The 20,883-nt window shown below is 42.2% G+C and overlaps 1 protein-coding gene across 1 annotated transcript in view; it reads right to left on the minus strand.

The window, feature by feature from the left end:
• Positions 1-1,405: 1,405 nt before the first annotated feature.
• LOC120048269 (2-oxoisovalerate dehydrogenase subunit beta, mitochondrial-like) overlaps positions 1,406-20,883 on the minus strand; it is an 84,068-nt gene continuing 64,590 nt past the window's right edge. Inside the window, exons 10-11 of the mRNA XM_038994112.1 lie at positions 4,231-4,392; positions 1,406-1,887 (exon numbers count right to left, since the gene is read on the minus strand). Coding sequence (XP_038850040.1) covers positions 4,252-4,392 — 141 coding nt within the window. The 3' untranslated portion in view covers positions 1,406-1,887; positions 4,231-4,251. The remainder of the gene's footprint in view (positions 1,888-4,230; positions 4,393-20,883) is intronic.

Below are 20,883 nucleotides of genomic sequence, written 5' to 3' on the forward strand. Positions count from 1 at the left end.
CAAAGTGAAATATGCTGCAAGGTGAAATATGCTGCTGTTGTTGATAAGGGAAGAGAGATAGAAAGGCTGAATACTCGGACTGTATGGGAGTTAACTGTGCACTAGTCTCTCTCTCTCTCTCTGTGTGTGTTGAAGTGTCTGACTCTGAACACCCATGTGTGCAGTTTCAGATTCCCAGGGTACGTAGTAGGAACATGTAAAAGTCATGGGATTCTGTAGCGTTTAATCTAGATACCCTAATAACGATGCCTAGCTCCATCAGTGAGACTGTTCCACCGTCAAAATCCCATACGCCTCCTTGACGCCCCTTTAATGCTTATCTCTAGTCTCAGGGTCGGAGCTGTGGTTAGACATGTTGATTAAAGTGGGTCAGGCTGTCTACGCGCCCCAGGAGTCTTAAGGTATTTTTTTCATATGTGCATCTGGCTGAGGGTTGGGACATCAGAGAGGATGATTGATAGGGTACTTGAAGGCATTGGAGAGCTGATTGAGTCAGCCTTTTCTGTGTTCAATCCGCCACACTCATGTTTACTATCATTTATCAGGGTCATGTTCATTAGGCACCAAGTGTAAGAAAGTGAATTGAACCAGGGAGAGACTATTTGGACTTGTCCTATAAGAAACTCATTTGGGTTTTAAAACATTTTCCTTTTAGTGCCCTAATGAGCACAAACCAGATTTATTTAACTAGGCAAGTCAGTTAAGAACAAATTCTTATTTACAATGACGGCCTTCCCCGTCCAAACCCTAACCTGGACGACGCTGGGCCAATTTTGCGCCGCTCTATGGGACCCAATCACGGCCGGTTGTGATACAGCCTGGAATCGAACCAGGGTCTGCAGTGACACCTCTAGCACAGATGCCTCTGCGCTACTCGAGAGCCCATGGAGGTACTCCACAACAGATTCAGTAGATCTTACTCAAATATTCTCAAAGGTCACCTGCGTAGCTTCATCATAAAAGTGAATGACCAGTATAAAAACTCTACTATCTCAGCTATGAAAACCATCAAGACATTAAAGTGGCAATCAGCAGTTGAAACAATAGTGTACTCCCCGCCACTGTTTCGCCAAAAAGCTGAGGGATGGGGCTAGAGAAATGTAACCACTCAATTTCATAGATAGAGCTATGGATGCAAGGACTGACCATCCATGATATAAAAATTATAGTAATCATATTTTGAGGCTATACAGTGTTTGTATACATTGACTGCATTTACAAACATTGGATTAAGAAAAGATAATATTGATGGTTTTGATGGGTTACGACAGTTGAACTCATGAGACATTTATAAGTTATATTCATCAAGAATCAATGGGTACATATTAATTTATAAGTTAAAAAATGGATGTAGTTACTTCAGATTGTCCCTTTAAAGAACTGTCAAAACATAATGAGGCTGATGTACCACTGCAAGGACAATCACTTTATTTAAAAAAAAAACAAAAAAAAAACAGGTCCATTATTTTTAGTACAGTCAACTTGATGTGAAACAAAACTAAGATTAGAAAGGCAAAGAGTCATTCAAAGAGTAAAATCAAACAGGGAAGACTGAGGCAGAGACACATTCAGAGTTCCTATAGAATAACACTTACTGGTACTCACGTTAGTGTTTGTGAAACTGTCTGTGTGGATCTGATTTACCATCGAAGCTAGAAAGCGTACAGTAGTAAGACAGACGACCAAGAGGACACCTATTCCCCATTTACAGAAAAGGTTCCCTAAACCAGAAGTAACAGTCTGTGCTTGCACACGGAGGGCCAAAAGAAACGTCTGGATTATGCTTCCTGATTGGATGGCCGACAAAGTGTATTTTTCTGGATAATGTCCATTGGTGAGAACAATGGCGAGAGAGAGCTCTGAGTCCAGGTCCTCCGAGACGTGGCTCTGGGAAGAATAAGGAGAAGAGAAAGGTTCAGTACGTCAGTCCAGATATCATACTTGACATTGCAGAGGGAGAGAAAGAGCGCGAGAGAAAGGCGGGGGTTGACTCATGTAGAATTCAATTTACCATCCCTTTGGTGACTTCTTCCCAGGCTTATTTTTACAACATGGTGCTCAAAACGACACAGGCAATTAAAAAAAAGGGATTAAAAACACAGCCGATCAAGGCGAATGACGACAGCGCTCTCCATTTCACAGTGAATTACTCATCAACGCTGCCACAAATAAAAGATAATCATTTGCACAAACTATTAAAAAAAAAACAGCATGGAGTTCAATTGGAGACATGAAGCATAATCATTCAATCTAGACGTCTTGTCAGTCAGCCATAGTGAGATGTTTGAGGACAATTGCAAGCAGTACAGAGATCAGGATTGCATTCAGTGGGGTGTAATGTTTGATTTTTCAGATAGAAATATATCATGCAGAACTGGTCCTCAGTCATGTCAAATAGGGAATCAGGTCAGCTCTACGAAATACAGTGGGAAGAAAATGTATGTGAGAACCCTTTGGAATTACCTGGACTTCTGCATAAATTGGTAATACCATTTGATCTGATCTTCATCTAGGTCACAACAATAGACAAACAGTCTCCTTAAACTAATAACAAACAATTATACGTTTTCATGTCTTTCTTGAACACACCGTGTAAACAGTGCAAGGTGGAAAAAGTATGCGAACCCTTGGATAAATAACTGGTTGACCCTTCTTTGGCAGCAATAACCTCAACCAAATGTTTTCTGTATTTGCGGATCAGACCTGCACAACGGTTAGGAGGAATTTTGGATCTTCCTCTTTACAAAACTGTTTCAGTTCAGCAATATTCTTGGGATGTCTTGTGTGAACTGCTCTCGAGGTCATGCCACAGCATCTCAAATCGGGTTGAGGTCAGGACTCTGACTGGGCCACTCCAGAAGGCGCATTTTCTTCTGTTGAAGCCATTCTGTTGTTGATTTACTTGTGTGTTTTGGGCCGTTGTCCTGTTGCATCACCCAACAGCAGAAAGATAGCCTAACATTCTCCTGCAAAATGTCTTGATAAAGTTGGGAATTCATTTTTCGGTTGATGATAGCAAGCTGTCCAGGCCCTGAGGCAGCAAAGCAGCCCCAAACCATGATGATCCCTCCATCATACTTTAGAGTTGGGATGAGGTGGTGATGTTAGTGTGCTGTGCCTTTTTTTCTCCACACATAGTGTTGCGTGTTCCTTCCAAACAACTCAACTGTAGTTTCATCTGTCCACAGAATATTTTGCCAGTGGCGCTGAGGAACATCCAGGTGCACTTTTTTAAAACTTCAGACGTGCAGCAATGTTTTTTTTGGACAGCAATGGCTTCTTCTGTGGTGTCCTCCCATGAACACCATTCTTGTTTAGTGTTTTACGTATCGTAGACTTGTCAACAGACGTTAACATGTTCCCAGAGATTTCTGTCTTTAGCAGACACTCTAGGATTCTTCTTAACCTCATTGAGCATTCTGCACAGCTCTTGTAGTCATCTTTGGAGGACGGCCACTCCTAGGGAGAGTAGCAACAGTGCTGAACTTTCTCCATTTGTAGACAATTTGTCTTACCGTGGACTGATGAACGTCAAGGCTTTTAGAGATACTTTTGTAACCCTTTCCAGCTTCATGCAAGTCAACAATTATTAATCTTAGGTCTTCTGAGATCTCTTTTGTTCGAGGCGTGGTTCACATCACGTAATGCTCTTGTGAATAGCAAACTCACATTTTGTGAGTGTTTTTTATAGGGCAAGGCAGCTGTAACCAACATCTCCAATCTCGTCTCATTGATTGGACTCCAGGTTAGTGGACTCCTGACTCCAATTAGCTTTTGGAGAAGTCATTAGCCTAGGGGTTCACATACTTTTTCCAACCTAGACTGTGAATGTTTAAATAATGTATTCAATATAGACAAGACAAATACAATCATGTATGTGTTATTAGTTTAAGCACACTTTGTTTGTCTATTGTTGTGACTTAGATGAAGATCAGATCAAAATTGATGACCAATTTATGCATTTATCCAGGTAATTCCAAAGGGTTCACATACTTTTTCTTGCCACTGTACATGTCTATTGGCAACGTTCCAGAACATTGCGACTCCTGAACGTATACCTGATAAGGCTTCGGATATAATCTACATTGTTCTTTATGAATCATTGTTAAAAAGTGGTTGGAGGTGATTTTTGATTAGATTTACTTTTTGAGGGGGGGGTTCAAAAAGGTGCACAGTTAAAAACTACAAACCCCAGAGAACAGACACATCCATTTCCAACGTGGTACTCACCTGGGGATCAGTAGTTGGAGATCAGTAGCTGATCAACTTCTTGACGGCGTCAAAGCACTTCCACTTGTCTGGGATGTAGAAGGGTTCAAAGATGTGGGGGAATGGAGTGTCGTAGCCGCAGACTCTAGCGATGGGCGCCTCTAGGTTGAGGAAGCATTCCTCCTGTGGACACACAACAGGTACGTACGTGGTCAGTCTCACTCTCTCAGCAGTCACATCACATCCCTCTGGACATGGATGACAGGCTCTGCTGGTGTTTGGGTATTCGCAACAATTCGTGTTCCTTAGGGCATGCGTGGGAACATTTTTGCAAGTGGAAATCTGAAAGTATTCGTAGTCAGACATGTTCAAATAGCACCTCCCCGTTTTACTAGGTTTCCATCCTTCTTGTGCCCAAACACGACCCAGTTAATACAACCGTTTAAATCGGACTTTGCATTACACACACAGGGCCAGCATTTTTCTTGACCACATTCCCTAAGTTCTAGACCTCAGCTGAATCTGGTAATGAATGGTGTGGCTGTTGAACAAGTTGAGAAGACAAAACTACTTGGCGTTACCTTAGATTGTAAACCATCATGGTCAAAACATATAGATTCAATGGTTGTAAAGATGGGGAGAGGTCTGTCCGTAATAAAGAGATGCTCTGCTTTTTTGACGCCACACTCCACAATGCAATTCCTGCAGGCTCTAGTTTTGTCTAATCTTGATTATTGTCCAGTCGTGTGGTCCAGTGCTGCAAGGAAATACCTAGTTAAGCTGCAGCTGGCCCAGAACAGAGCGGCACATCTTGCTCTTCATTGTAATCAGAGGGCAAATATAAATACTATGCATGCCAGTCTCTCTTGGTTTAGAGTAGAGAAGAGACTGACTGCATCACTTATTTTTTATAAGCAACATTAATGTGCTGAAAATCCCAAATTGTTTGCATAGTCAACTTACACACAGCTCTGACACACACACTTACCCCACCAGACATGCCACCAAGGGTCTTTTCACAGTCCCCAAAATCCAGAACAAATTCAAGAAAGTGTACAGTATTATATAGAGACATTATTGCATGGAACTCTGTTTCATCTCACATTGTTCAAATGAACAGCAAACCTGGTTTCAAAAAACAGACGAAGCTACACCTCACGGCACCACGCCTCTCCCCTATTTGACCTAGATAGTTTGTGTGTATGTATTGATATGTAGGCTACGTGTGCTTTAAACATTTTTGATGTAGTTCTGTCCATGAGCTGTTCTTGTCTATTAATGTTCGGTATTATGTCACGTTTCATGTGGTCCCCAGGAAGAGTAGCTGCTGCTTTTGCAACAGCTAAATGGGAATCCTATTACAATACCAAATACCAGAATAAACTCCAGGCCCCTGTTCTGTGCTTGACACCGAGACAGTGGAGTGGAATCAGCTTCACTGTCATGGCTGTAGCCACAGTAATGCTAGAAGTGCTTCACTGAAACATTGCCAACAGGTTCAGTGAATTCACTACCACCACCCTTAAAAGTTGGAGACAAATGGCTTATTTAAAATCACAGCTCAGAGCTGGCCAACGCACAGCTTGTGTTTTGGCAGCGCTGGAAAACAAGCCATCACTCATGTCTCTATTGGCTTTTGACCTCCTCCCACAGCATCTGAATGCGATGAAGGGGCCAATAGCTTCCACAGGAGAGAAAAGCCATCGCTGAGCCAAATTAACCATAAGATCTTAGTAACTAGCATTCACACACACAGACAGACAGGCTAGCCCTACTCTGTAGACATTGTGTTGTATTTGCATGTTTCTGCAGTAATATGTTTTTCATCTCCTCAAAAACATCTGGCAGGGTTCAGAAGAACGTCAGGCTCCATGAGAAACCTTTGTGCGTCTCCGTATTTCACGGACTGTAAAAACACAATAGAGAGCCTGCAGATGCGTGTCGGCTCCACGTCCCCAGTACCATGCTAGGCCCGCGGAGTCTAATTCACAGCTATAGCTTTAGCATTGCCAGCAGCAGCATGTCTCAGGATCCTTTGATATGTTAAAAGGGAATTAGCAGACAGACGAAATGGTCCTCTGGGTTATAAGGGTTTACTGTACCATGAGACGGGAATACATATGCAGTATGTATATGCAGTTCTATTACCACTGTGGTACAACAGAGGTCATAAATCAGTGTTAAAAGCAATTCAGTTTTTTCCAGGTGTTAGGTTCTAAATGAACCTATTAACTCACGGACGATTAGTAAAGCTTAAACCAAGTTAATTCACCCATTAACTTGGTTTGGGTCAAGACAGCTGCACAGACAAAGACATGTTTCCACCAGTGATAGTATATATACACCCCAATTTGGGTGGTTTCCTCCTCCTCTTTAAATATTACATCTTTATTGCGAGGCAAGAAGTTAAGTGATACGGGCCACAAACTGTTCCTTCTCCCTTAAGGTGACCTGACCTCGACCCGCTTCCTCACTAATCCACAGCTCTCCACCCTTATCAGTGCCTGCCAACATCTGATCGTCTTCCCTGCACTCAGTACATTCCAAATTTAATTGCCTCCACTATATACATTCCTCCAACAGATAATCATTAACTTCTGGTGTAGACCCTCTAGACCACAGCACTCAATATTTCAATAGAATACCTGATAATTAAAACAGGATTTGATCCCTAAGAAGTTAACGGGATCGATTTGACAACATCCGGTGAAATGGCAGAGCTCCAAATTCAAATTAAATTATTAGAAATATTTAACTTTCATACAATCACAAGTGCAATACACCAAATTAAAGCTTTACTTCTTGTTAATCCAGCCACCGTGTCAGATTTCAAAAAGGCTTTACGGCAAATGCAAACCATGCAATTATCTGAGGACAGCACCTCATCAAACAAACACAGACAATCATATTTCATCCCGCCAGGTGCGACACAAAACTCAGAAATAACGATATAATTCATGCCTTACCTTAGAAGAGCTTATTCTGTTGGCACTCCAATATGTCCCATAAACATCACAAATGGTTCTTTTGTTCGATTAATTCCGTCGTTATATCTCAAATGTCCATTTATTTGGCGCGTTTGATCCAGAAAAACACCGGTTCCAGCTCGCGCAACATGTCTACAAAATATGTAATAAGTTACCTGTAATCTTTGTCCAAACAACTTAAGGTATTTTTTTAACGTAAATAATGGATACATTTAAGACGGGATAAACTGCCTTCAATAGCCGATAAAAACAAAGTGGAGCGAGCTTTCAGGTCGCGTGCCCCTAAAAAACAGTACACTAGACTCGACCCTCGTTCTGAACAGCCCTACTTCATTATACAAAGGAAAAACATCAACCAATTTCTAAAGACTGTTGACATCCAGTGGAAGCGATAGGAACTGCAAGCAAGTGCCTTAGAAATCTAGATCCCCATAGAAAACGCGTCGAAAAGAGTGACCTCAAAAAAAAAGAAATCCTGGACGGTTTGTCCTCGGGGTTTCGCCTGCCAAATAAGTTCTGTTATACTCACAGACGTCATTCAAACAGTTTTAGAAACTTCAGAGTGTTTTCTATCCAAATCTACTAATGATATGCATATCCTAGCTTCTGGGCAGGCAGTTAGCAGGCAGTTTACTTTGGGCACACTTTTCATCCGGATGTGAAAATACCGCCCCCTAGCCTAGAGAGGTTTAACACTATTCCAAGTTTAGGAGTCAGAACCCAGAATCCATCACAAGTTTACAGTGTGCTCATGTGTATGGCTCATGGCCCACTCTAGTGTATCAAAGGGGGGGTGGGGGTGTCATTACTCAGCCCACAACAGGCAGCCCCGCTCTGCCTCGCTAATTAGTGGTGCTTAGCTTTAATGGATGCCTGCAGTTAGTGCCAGCCAGCATCCCCTCCCCATCCAACCCTACCCCTCCTTGGCCAAGTGGGCCAAACGGTTTCCATGGATAAGTCCTTCTGTCCCCTCCAACAGTCTAGGGCAGAGCTGGGAGACTGGGCATGATGCATTGTATGTATAAGACCATAAGTTCACATTCTATAGTCAAATATATCGATTCACCTATTGCACCTAGTTTGAGGCAAGAACATGAATCAATTTAGCCTCTGTAAGGTTAAAATCTTATAAGCCCAAAATTAGTTTTCACAGTCTTGAAGAACTTTAATAGCTCTTCAACACTTGGAAGGTGAAGATTTTCTTGACGCAGAACTCTCAGAAAGGACGCTCACAATGTCGGGCAGTGGCATGTATGCCACTAAGGAAAATAAAAACATTTGAGCTGCTAATTATATTCTTTGACCAGTTTTCCTTGCCATGTTGCTCAGTGGAAAGCTATTCCTGGTCATGGGGGCTAGGAGTGTAACAGTGTAAAAGGCAGACACGTGTGTGGCAGCTGGAGGGGGCCTGCAGTGGACTTCAGTGACAGATTGACAGCACACTTAATCATCAAGATGAAGCTTAAAATGTAAGATGAGTCTGGTCAGGCCTGCATTTTTGTAGAGTTACATCAGACGTGTGATAAATCCTGTCAGACGTTTTGAAAGAATGAAAACATGTAGCCTAGCCCATCTCTCCTAATTTACTGTCACGATAGAGGACCATCCGTGTCTCTAGAGTGCAGAGCATTATGGGAGAACGTCTCATGAGACAGTCTATGATCCACAGGCAGACAAAGACAGTACTAAAGGCTTTTTCCTGTCAGATTCCAAACTATAATCTCCTCTAAATACACTTACTTACTGGAAGCAGGAGGAAAGAACAGTCTGGTTGCTTGTCACCACAGCTAAATGGTGATGTGCCACAGAACTCCGATTTCACTCAAATCGCTGTTTATCTTTGGAGAAAACACATCATTATATGCAATCTGACTTAAATGTCTGCATATAAATATGACAAAAATGGAGGACTGCATCTCTCGAGGAGGCAATATTGAAAAATATAAAAATACCAACTGGCGGGGGTTTAGATTTGCAGTTGCGCATTTTGCCTCCGGTCACACGGAAAAAGTGTGTCAGCGACAGCCACAGATTTGGGAATTCAGTCACTCCCGGGTTATACCAATATTACCAAATGGGACTGCCAACAATGACAAATCACACACTGCACTCTGGGCACACACTAGCTGAATCTGTATTGTGACTAGGAATCAACGTGGAAAATACATTGGATTTGAAATAAGTAATCAACCAGTTATATGTTTTGATCTAATTTGAACCAGCGTTGTAAACATTGAAATTAGGGTAAAATGTTCAGTTAAATACATTGACTTAACCTGACTAACAGGTTGTTACATTAATCTAATTTCAACATAATCATCAGAACTATGTAATGTTGAAATTGCATTGAAAATGTCATGTAGAAACATAAAAAATATTTTTCATCCTACATTCAATTGGGTGGTTGAAATTTTGTTGAATTTCATGTCATTTTTACATTTTTAGGACTTTTAGTCGACTATTCGATTGTTTGGTTGATAGGCTGTTGGTCAACAAATACTATTTTATATTTAGTCCCAAATATAGTGCCTTTGGAAAGTACTCAGAACCCTTGATTTTTTCCACATTTTGTTAAGTTACAGCCTTATTCTAAAATGGATTAAATAAATAAAAATTAATCAGCAATCTAAACACAATACCCCATATTGACAAAAGCGAAAACAGGTTTTTAGAAATGTTTGCATATTTATAAAAAAGAAAAGAGAAATACCTAATTTACATAAGCATTCAGACCCTTTGCTATGAGACTCGACATTGAGCTCAGGTGCATCCTGTTTCCATTGATCATCCTTGTGCTGTTTCTACAACTTTATTGGAGTCCAACTGAGGTAAAATAAATTGATTGGACATGATTCGGAAAGGCACACACCTGTCTATATAAAGGTCCCACAGTTGACAGCGCATGTCTAGGCAAAAACCAAGCCATGAGTTCGAAGGAATTGTCCGTAGAGCTCAGAGACAGGGCACAGATCTGGGGAAGGGTACAAAAACATTTCTACAGCATTGAAGGTCCACAAGAACAGAGTGGCCTCCATCATCAAGAAGTTTGGAACCACCAAGACTCTTCCCAGAGTCTTCTCGGGGGAGAAGGGGCTTGGTCAGGGAGGTGACCAAGAACCCGCCGGTCACTCTTACAGAGCTCTAAAGTTCCTCTGTGGAGATGGGAGAACCTTCCAGAAAGACAATCATCTCTGCTGCACTCCACCAATCACACCTTCACAGTAGACTGTCCAGACTGAAGCAACTCCTCAGTAAAAGGCACATGACAGCCCACTTGTAGTTCACCAAAAGGCATCTAAAGACTCTCAGACCATGAGAAACAAGATTCTCTGGTATAATGAAATAGAGATTCAACTCTTTGGCCTGAATGCCAAGCATCACGTCTGGAGGAAACCTGGCACCATCCTTACGGTGAAGCATGGTGGTGGCAGCATCATGCTGTGGGGATGTTTTTCAGTGGCAGGGCTGGGAGACAAGTCAGGATCCAGGCAAAGATGAACGGAGCAAAGGACAGAGATCATTAACGAAAACCTGCTCCAGAGTGCTCAGGACCTCAGACTAGGGTGAAGGTTCACCTTCCAACAGGACAACAACCCTATGCATACAGACAAGAGAATGCAGGAGTGGCTTCGGGACAAGTCTCTGAATGTCCTTGAGTGGCCCAGCCAGAGCCTGAACCCGATCAAACATTTCTGGACAGACCTGAAAATAGCTGTGCAGCAACACTCCCCATCCAACGTGACAGAGCTTGAGAGGATGTGCAGGGAGGAATGGAAGAAACTCCAAATACAGGTGTGCCAAGCTTGTAGGGTTATACTGACTGTAATTGCTGCCAAACGCACGTCAACAAAGTACTGAGTAAAGGGTCTGATTACTTATGTAACCGTGACATTTCAGTTTACATTTTTTTATAAATTTGCAAAAATAAAAAAAACATTTTGAATGTCATTATGGGGTATTGTGTGTAGATTGATGAGACAAAAAATGTTGAATCCATTTTTGAATAAGGCTGTTACGTAACAAAATGTGGAAAAAGTCAAGGGGTTTGAATACTTTCCGAATGCACTGTATATATTATATATATTTTTTAAATGGCACACAAGACATCCATTATTCACACCTGTCTAAGTGGACTAATCCATTGCAGAGGCTGTGGCAATGGCACACCGGTAGTAAGTCTATATTTAGAGTAAATTCCCATAATTTCTAATCTACAATGTTTGTTTGGTTACGGTCATTTCTGTTAATACATTCAATATATGACGACAGTCTTACCTTTCTCATTGTAGGAGTGGACACCGTATGCAGAACGCACAACCTAGGCTACACTTTCATTCCAATTACGAATTGTCAATTTATAAATTGTCTTTTGTTTGGAGCGCTCCTGTCAATCTTGAGAAAGGAAATGCATCTGATTACGTATAGAAGTAGGCCTAGGCTACCTGGCCTGCGAGCAAATGTAGGCCTATAAATGTGCCCAGATCTGGGGATCTGATACTATTTCTGACTGTCTTAACTCACCACCACTGTGGAGCTTCTCAGTCATTTTTTCTTCGCCTTTAACAGCGAGTAAACAAAGTCTGTTTTTACATCCATTGAGAATGACAATAGTTCCTCAACGTAGCCTATTTAAAAATCTTTCCAGCTCTCTCCCTTTCGATAACAACTCAGCATGAAAAGGGGAAGAAAATGTCATGCTCCAAAAAATAGGCCTACCTGACCTACCTACTTCTTATCTCTTGCGCAAATAGCCTACAGCTGTGTGTCAGGAGCTCACTGGTGTGGGAAACTGAGGGCCCAGAAAATGTTATTTAATGTTGTAAGTTTGCTAGCACTAGCTTCGGGCTGGACCAAGTTAATAGTTGACACAAATGTTTCAAGTTCCTCGCAGACAGGCCATGTGTAGCCAATATGATTTATAGGATATTTATTTTTAAAATCAGGATATTGGCTACCTGCAGGCTGCTATTTTTACATATTGGCAATAGCAATAGAAAGTTACTTTTAGATTGGTATCTTTTTCATTTAGAATTTTGATTACCGACGTGACATTGATTCAGATATGAAGACTATTATAAATTGAAACTGTTCCACGAAAATGTGCATATAAAAATCATAACTGGCACGCAGATCCGTAGAAATGGTACGATAAATTGGCACTCTACTAGTTAGGATATATTGATCTCTGGCTCCCTCTTTAGTAATTTGTGCATCTTCATTTTTAATTACAACGCTTAAAGCATCAGACAAGCTCAGTAGCCTAGATATAGTTAATTTTATTAAAACATATGAATTTTTTTTACATTTAAACATTTTGACTGATCGATTGGCTGAAAGAACAGACGACTCTCGGTCGACTAAGATTTTTTTTTTTTTGTCGGGGACAGCCCTAGACATTTTATTTGAACTTGTTTCAATGTTGATAGTAAAATGGTATGTTTGAATCAACATCGTTTCAGTGTCATGCCTCATGAACCTAAACACAGAGGTATATTGAAATAAAATGTGAAGCCAAAATCCAACGATTCCTGCCTGAACATTGACTCCTACTGGTATACGAGGGGCAATGCACTTCAGAGAGAACAAGTCTACCGTCCAGATGATTACCTCTATGTACCCTGCTTAGATTTGGAAACAAGCGGTGTTCAATTCAGCGGAGCTACCCTGTCAACACATTTAGACATTGATAAGCTTCCATACTAATTTTGAGTAGACTACCAAAATAACACTTAATAGTTTAAAGTAACTAACTTTTCTTACATAAGTTGTATGTGAAAGTCAATTCGTAGTAAGGTTGAGTTTATGTAGGCTACATTGACATCTTATATGCCCAATAAAGGACACCATAATTTCAACATTTAGCTAGGTATACTCTCATTCATCCATCTTTGGAAGTTTAGAAATAGCTACCATTAGCCCTATAAATAGGATGCCAAATGATTCATGATACTAATAATAATATTACACTTTTACCTTTGGATATGGTCTTTTATGTACGTTATTCATAATATTTATTTAAAACGTCACCCCGTTCACGATAATGGTTTGCTCCGACACACAGTGAGTCACGTGGCCGTGGCTTGCTATACAAAGCAGGCAGACTGGCAGAGGCATTCAGTTACTGTTGCATTCAAATAGAACATTAGAATGAGCCAAACGAGTGACCTAAGCGCCTTTGAGCGTGGTATGATCGCCGGTTCCAGTAACGCCGGTTCCAGTAACGCCGGTTCCAGTATCTCAGAAACGGCCGGCGTCCTGGGCTTTTCACGTTGATGAGAGGTCGAAGGAGAATGGCAAGAATCGTGCAAGCTAAGGCAGACCACAAACAGGAAAATAACGGCGAAGTACAACAGAAGTGTGCAGGAAGGCATCTCGGCACGCACAACTTGTCGGTCCTTACCACAGATGATGACCACACCGGTTTCCACTCCTATTAGATAAAAACATGGAGAAGTGGCTCCAGTGGGCACGCGATCACCAACACTGGACAATTAAGGAGTGGAAAAAAGTAACCTGGTCCAACAAATCCCAGTTCCTGTTGTGTCATGTTGATGGCAAAGTCAGGATTTGGCATAAGCACCATGAGTCCATAGCCCCATCCTGCCAGGTGTCAAACGTACAGGCTGGTGGCGGTGGTGTAATGGTGTGGAACGTTTTCCTGGCACACGTGAAGTCCCTTGATACCAAATGAACAACGTTTTCATGCCCCAAAGAATTCAGACTGTTATAGAGGCAAAGGGGTGTCCGACCGGTACTAGATGGGTATACCTAATAAGCTGGCCAATGTGTGTGTACTATCCAAGCAGAAGATACTCCTTCAAATTTGATATTTGGTTGTGTTCACAATTCAATATAAAGTTTGTCCAAAAATTAATAATTGATATGTTCGATTCATGTCTCAATCTCAACCAATAATCTAAGTTAAAGAATAGCACTAAATCAAATCAAACTTTAATTGCACTCCAAATAAAGTTTGATGTGATTTAGTCCTATTCTCTAACTTAGATTTTTAGTTGAGATGGAGGTATGAATCCAACATAGTAATAACTTGTAGACTACATTTGAAAATCAACCAACCATCCTTCAGACAATATCCAAACATAAGTGTATTATTAATATCATGAATTTGGCATCCTATTTATAGGGCTAAATGGTACATTACCAAAAGTATGTGGACACCTGCTCGTCGAACATCTCATTCCAAAATCATGGGCATTAACATGGAGTTGGACCCTCATTTGGGGCTATAACAGCCTTCACTATTCTGAGAAGGTTTTCCACTAGATGTTGGAACATTGCAGCGGGGACTTGCTTCCATTCAGCCACAAGAGCATGAGTGAGGTTGGGCACTGATGTTGGGCGATTAGGCCTGGCTCACAGTCGGCGTTCCAATTAATCCCAAAAGTGTTTGATGGGGTTGAGGTCAGGGCTCTGTGCAGGCCAGTCAAATTCTTCCACACCGATCTCGACTAACCGTTTCTGTTTGGACTTCTCTCTGTGAACTGGGATATTGACATGCTGAAACAGGAAAGGGCCTTCACCAAACTGTTGCCACAAAGTTGGAACCACAGAATCGTCTAGAATGTCATTGAATGCTGTAGCGTTACGATTTCGCTTCACTGGAACTACCGAACCATGAAAAACCGCCCCAGACCATTATTCCACCACTAAACTTTACAGTTGGCTCTATGCACTGGGGCAGGTAGCGTTCACCTGGCATCCGCCAAACCCAGATTTGTCCGTTGGACTGCCAGATGGTAAAGAGTGATTCATTGCTCCAGAAAACGAATTTCCAGTGCTCCAGAGTCCAATGGCCGCGAGCTTTACGCCACCCCAGCCAACGCTTGCCATTGTGCATGATCTTAGGCTTGTGTGTGGCTGCTGGGCATGGAAACCCATTTCATGAAGCTCCCAACGAAGTTATTGTACTGACGTTGCATCCAGAGGCAGTTTGGAACTCGGTAGTGAGTGTTGCAACCAAGGACAAGGGTCTGAATACTTATGTAAATAAGATATTTCAGTTTAGTATTTTTTTATACATTTGCAAACATTTCCAAAAACCTGTTTTTGCTTTGTCATTATGGGGTATTGTGTGTAGATTGATGTGGGGGGAAACAAACAATTTAATCCATTTTACAATAAGGCTGTAACGTAACAAAATGTGGAAAAAGTCAAGGGGTCTGAATACTTTCCGAATGCACTGTGTGGCGCAGCACATAAGAACACATCAGTGAGATCTCACTACTGGGGTGTACTTTCCTCTGCCTAGTCTCTCAGCACCGTTTAATCTGTACCTTTATCAGACTTACATAGGCTCTCCAATGACTGATTATCAACAAACATAAGACATTTCAACACCGCTCTGAGGTTGACAGCAGCCCATCTATTTTTGTTTTATCCGTTTTTTAAAATATTTTTTTTAAAGACATCTTGGAAAATCCATTTTGATCTTCAAAGTATTTGTTTACTTCCATGATTCCCATATGAACAATGGTTTCAGAGGGTTCAAAGACAGCAGCAGTTAATGGGTTCATAAAGACTGGAAGCTTTTAGAGACTGATTAGAGGAGTTTAATTAAAGACTTCCTGTGTACTAGTACTTACATATCACTTACTATGCAACTTCCTGGAAGGAAAAATGAGTCACATTCTCTGATCATCCTATTGAAGGTCAAATTTAGGGAAATCCCTTGCAATTTAGATTAAAATCTACCTCTACAGGTAAAGGATGGCCCAGTATGGATGAATTAACACCCAAACTGGCCAAAGAGGGGTTCATGCTAGGCTGTGGCCATTCACCCCATCAATTGTCAAAAAAGAGAACATGGAGCTTGGAGCGATACCTCATGTCCATACTCTACCACAGCCTGCAGGCTATCCAATTTCACTTTCCTCAGTGTGTGTGTGTAGCCTAACAGGCCTCTTCCATAAACACATCCCTTTGAAGGAGATTGGTGTATCCTGTGAGGGAAAGAGACGGGGCATCCAGCCTTGGTTTTACAGTGGAAGGCGCAGGAAAAACAAACAAGCTTTCTTTAAAAACGGCCTAACAGGCAAACAAGGGCTCTGCTTCTGATTCAGAAGGCATGTATGGCAGAAAAACGCAGGCCTTCATCTTTGACCAACCCCAACTGGGCCGGAATGGAAGACGGCCATCTTTGATGTGAGGCCCGGACCAGTAGTACCACAGCTCAGCGATAAGCGTTGGGTTGGAGTTTAATGCTGGACTCCGCGCCATTCCCATTACACACAAATAAAGGAAGGAACTCGGCAGAGCAACCAGAGTGGATGATTCCAACGTATCTGAAAGCTGTGGTAGGTCTACAGCAAAGGTTACGGGACCAAAGGCTGTGTATAATTAAGCAATAAGGCCCGAGGGGGTGTGGTATATGGCCAATATACCACGGCTAAGGGTTGTCCAATCCCAGGGGTCTAGCCTATAAATACTATACAGTACCAGTCTTTTATACTCATTCAGAGATTTTCTTTATTTTGACTACTTTCTACATTGTAGAATAATAGTGAAGACATCAAAACTATGAAATAACACTGTAGCACAGCGAGGTCCATGTGATAGTTGTCACAAAGCTGTATGCACAGCAGTATGGGAGAGGCTGCTCAACTTTTCCGTGGCACTCTTTGTATCCTTGAGGTCCATTGTAAGTCAGCAGAGAAAGCTCTGATATGAGTAGCGGTCAGCCAATGACAACACCTTTTGTGAGGTGTAGTTAATCCACCGAATGGAAACTTTCAAACCCTTAACGCCGCTGTTCCAAATTTAAAAGAAAGTAAAACTAATCCATAATTGGACCGTGCTTACACTGCCCTGAGGCAGTTGGCTTTGACCCGATTATCCTTTCGTTTCACCCGCCTGTCCAGACATAATACATTGACAAAAGCATTATATATAGCCACTCCTGGAGTCACTTTAAAACATCGAAAGGGGTGGAAAGAGTTTTGCACATGCCTCAAAACCAGATAACAAAACAGCTGAACATTGGGATAAGCCTACTGACGGCCTGATTTCAATTATTTATTCTTCAACAATCCAAATTAAAAAACAAGCTCCAGGGTGGGTAAATCAAGGCATACTCTCAGCCCTGTCACTTCGAAGAAAATCTATTTGCACATTGTTCAAAGTATATTTCACATAAAGAATAGAATAAAAGTTGAGTCCTGGACTCTGACAGCTGAGCATGCACTTTATCAATTGTAACAGTAACCCATACAAGACTATAAGCCATTTGTATCACAGGCCTTCATTCCCACCATGTGCCCCTGAATGGGATATTCCAGGCAGAGTCTCTGCTTTTGACTGGTGGTGAGGTGTGGTACAGGTCTCCCTCTCTGCTTTTGACTGGTGGTGAGGTGTGGTACAGGTCTCCCTCTCTGCTTTTGACTCTGGTGGTGAGGTGTGGTACAGGTCTCCCTCTCTGCTTTTGACTCTGGTGGTGAGGTGTGGTACAGGTCTCCCTCTCTGCTTTTGACTCTGGTGGTGAGGTGTGGTACAGGTCTCCCTCTCTGCTTTTGACTCTGGTGGTGAGGTGTGGTACAGGTCTCCCCCTCTGCTTTCGACTCTGGTGGTGAGGTGTGGTACAGGTCTCCCCCTCTGCTTTTGACTGGTGGTGAGGTGTGGTGCAGGGTCTCCCTCTCTGCTTTTGACTGGTGGTGAGGTGTGGTACAGGTCTCCCTCTCTGCTTTTGACTCTGGTGGTGAGGTGTGGTACAGGTTTCCCTCTCTGCTCTTGACTCTTGTTAAGTAGTGGTTTAGGTCTCCCTCTCTGCTCTTGACTCTTGTTAAGTAGTGGTTTAGGTCTCCCTTTCTGGTCGTTCCCTTGAGAGCACTTGATATGTTGTTGTTATGGTAGTTCCCAGAGGCTTGACCCAGGTCCGATAGCTCAGCACCTTTCTACTAAAAGCCCTATTTTTAGCGCCTTTTCCGTTTCATTGCGTTATCAGCGCGGAACCCACGCCACATCCTCGTTATTAGCGGGTGAGTCACCACAGTCCGGCGAGTTGTTGTACTGACCATCACCATTGGGCCATCTGGACAGGGGGCAAGTGGGCCCTCCAGAGCCAGTGCTGTCACGTTGCCAAGGGAACTAGGCCACGAGAGTCTGTGTGTGCCCTGCTCTTGAGGGGGGACAACGTGGCACATGGCCGCAACACCTGGATACACTTAGACATTAGACATGAGGTGCAAGTGCGTGTGATCATTTATTTTCTTTCAGTAGTGGTTGAGGATTAATTTGGCGCGAGATGAAAGCAGTCTCAACAATACCTCATCATACACAAAGCTCATAAAGCTAATGGCGATACACAATACAAACAAGGTATTAAACGCCATAAACTGTTATATTCACCATATGCTATCTCACATTCAACAATGGTTACCTCGGGACACAAAACATGTGAAAACATGGGTATGACTCAGACCATTAATCCTACCGATAAGCAGGTCTGGGGATAACAAAAACACGAGTGACAGCCAGGGAGATGAGAAGGACCAATTCCAGGGCCCTCATCTCAGCGCTGATGCAGACACACAGGGCATCATTCACTTGAGGTAATGCCTACACTGAATAGCATGCCATTATCCGGATACCTTTGAGTGTGGTCTAGGAAGAAAAAACAAAGCGATTGGCAGCCCTGCCGACAAGGTTCATAATCATAACTCAGCTCGTGGAGTTGAAACTGTGGCGTATGCCCTCTCACATTCTCCCTGAAGGGAACACAGCACATACTTTGATCATGCCCTCACCAGGCCAGAGCAGTCTTCACTAGACAGAGGGAGGGAGGGAGGTATGGAGTGAGGGAGAGGGGATACACCTCCAGTACAGTCAGTACAGTACAGTCCAAGGTTTGAGTATTAGTTTCACCTGGCTAGATCTAATATATATTACTCATTTCAACTGACAAAGTCTACCAAGTTTCAGTATGACATATCTGACACACAGTTGATGTCAGAAGTTTACATATACCTCAGCCAAATACATTTAAACGCAGTTTTTCACAATTCCTGACATTTAATCCTAGTAAAAAGTCCATCTTAGGCCAGTTAGGATCAACACTTTATTTTAAGAATGTGAAATGTCAGAATAATAGTAGAGAATGATTTCTTTCTTTCATCACATTCCCAGTGAGTCAGAAGTTTCCTTGCACTCAATTAGTATTTGGTAGCATTGCCTTTAAATTGTTTAACTTGGGTCAAACGTTTCAGGTAGCCTTCCACAAGCTTCCTACAATAAGTTGGGTGAATTTTGGCCCATTCCTCCTGACAGAGCTGGTGTACCCGAGTCAGGTTTGTAGGCCTCCTTGCTCACACATGCTTTTTCAGTTCTGCCCACAAATGTTCTATAGGATTGAGGTCAGGGCTTTGTGTTGGCCACTCCAATGCCTTGACTTTGTTGTCCTTAAGCCATTTTTCCACAACTTTGGAAGTATGCTTGTCCATTTGGAAGACCCATTTGCGACCAAGCTTTAACTTCTTGACTGATGTCTTGAGATGTTGCTTCAATATATCCACAATTTTCCTACCTCATGATGCCATCTATTTTGTGAAGTGCACCAGTCCCTCCTGCAGCAAAACACCCCCACAACATGATGCTGCTACCCACGTGCCTCACGGTTGGGATGGTGTTCTTCGGCTTGCAAGCATCCCCCTTTTTCCTCCAAACATAACAATGGTCATTATGGACAAACAGTTATATTTTTGTTTCATCAGACCAGAGGACATTTCTCCAAAAAGTATGATCTTTGTCCCCATGTGCAGTTGCAAACCGTAGTCTGGCTTTTTTATGGCGGTTTTGGAGCAGTGGCTTCTTCCTTGCTGAGCGGCCTTTAAGGTTATGTCGATATAGGACTTGTTTTACTGTGGATATAGATACTTTTGTACCTGTTTCCTCCAGCATCTTCACAAGGTCCTTTGCTGTTGTTCTGGGATTGATTTGTACTTTTCGCACCAAAGTACGATTATCTCTAGGAGACAGAACTCGTCTCCTTCCTGAGCGGTATGATGGCTGCGTGGTCCCATGGTGTTTATACTTGCGTACTATTGTTTGTACAGATGAACGTGGTACCTTCAGGTGTTTTGAAATTGCTCCCAAGGATGAACCAGACTTGTGGAGATCAACAATTTTTTTTCAGAGGTCTTGGCTGATTTCTTTTGATATTCCCATGATGTCAAGCAAAGAGGCATTGAGTTTGAAGGTAGGCCTTGAAATACATCCACAGGTACACCTCCAATTGACTCCAATGGTGTCAATTAGCCTATCAGAAGCTTCTAAAGCCATGACAATTTTCTGGAATTTTCCAAGCTGTTTAAAGGCACAGTCAACTTAGTGTATGTAAACTTCTGACCCACTGGAATTGTGATAGTGAATTATAAGTGAAATAATCTGTCTTTAAACAATTGTTGGAAAAATGACTTGTGTCATGCACAAAGTAGATGTCCTAACCGACTTGCCAAAACTATAGTTTGCTAACAAGAAATTTGTGGAGTGATTGAGAAACGAGTTTTAATGACACCACCCTAAGTGTAGGTAAACTTCCGACTTCGACTGTATCTGTCAGTGCCTCTTTAGCTCAGATTTATTGCCTGACCGAGGACACCGACTGACAGATATTTGAATTTCATTTCACATTTCAAACAGAGAAAGTCCAACCCATACATCAATCCACACAGATATA

This window comes from Salvelinus namaycush, chromosome 5, assembly GCF_016432855.1.
Source record: "Salvelinus namaycush isolate Seneca chromosome 5, SaNama_1.0, whole genome shotgun sequence".
NCBI lineage: Eukaryota > Metazoa > Chordata > Actinopteri > Salmoniformes > Salmonidae > Salvelinus > Salvelinus namaycush.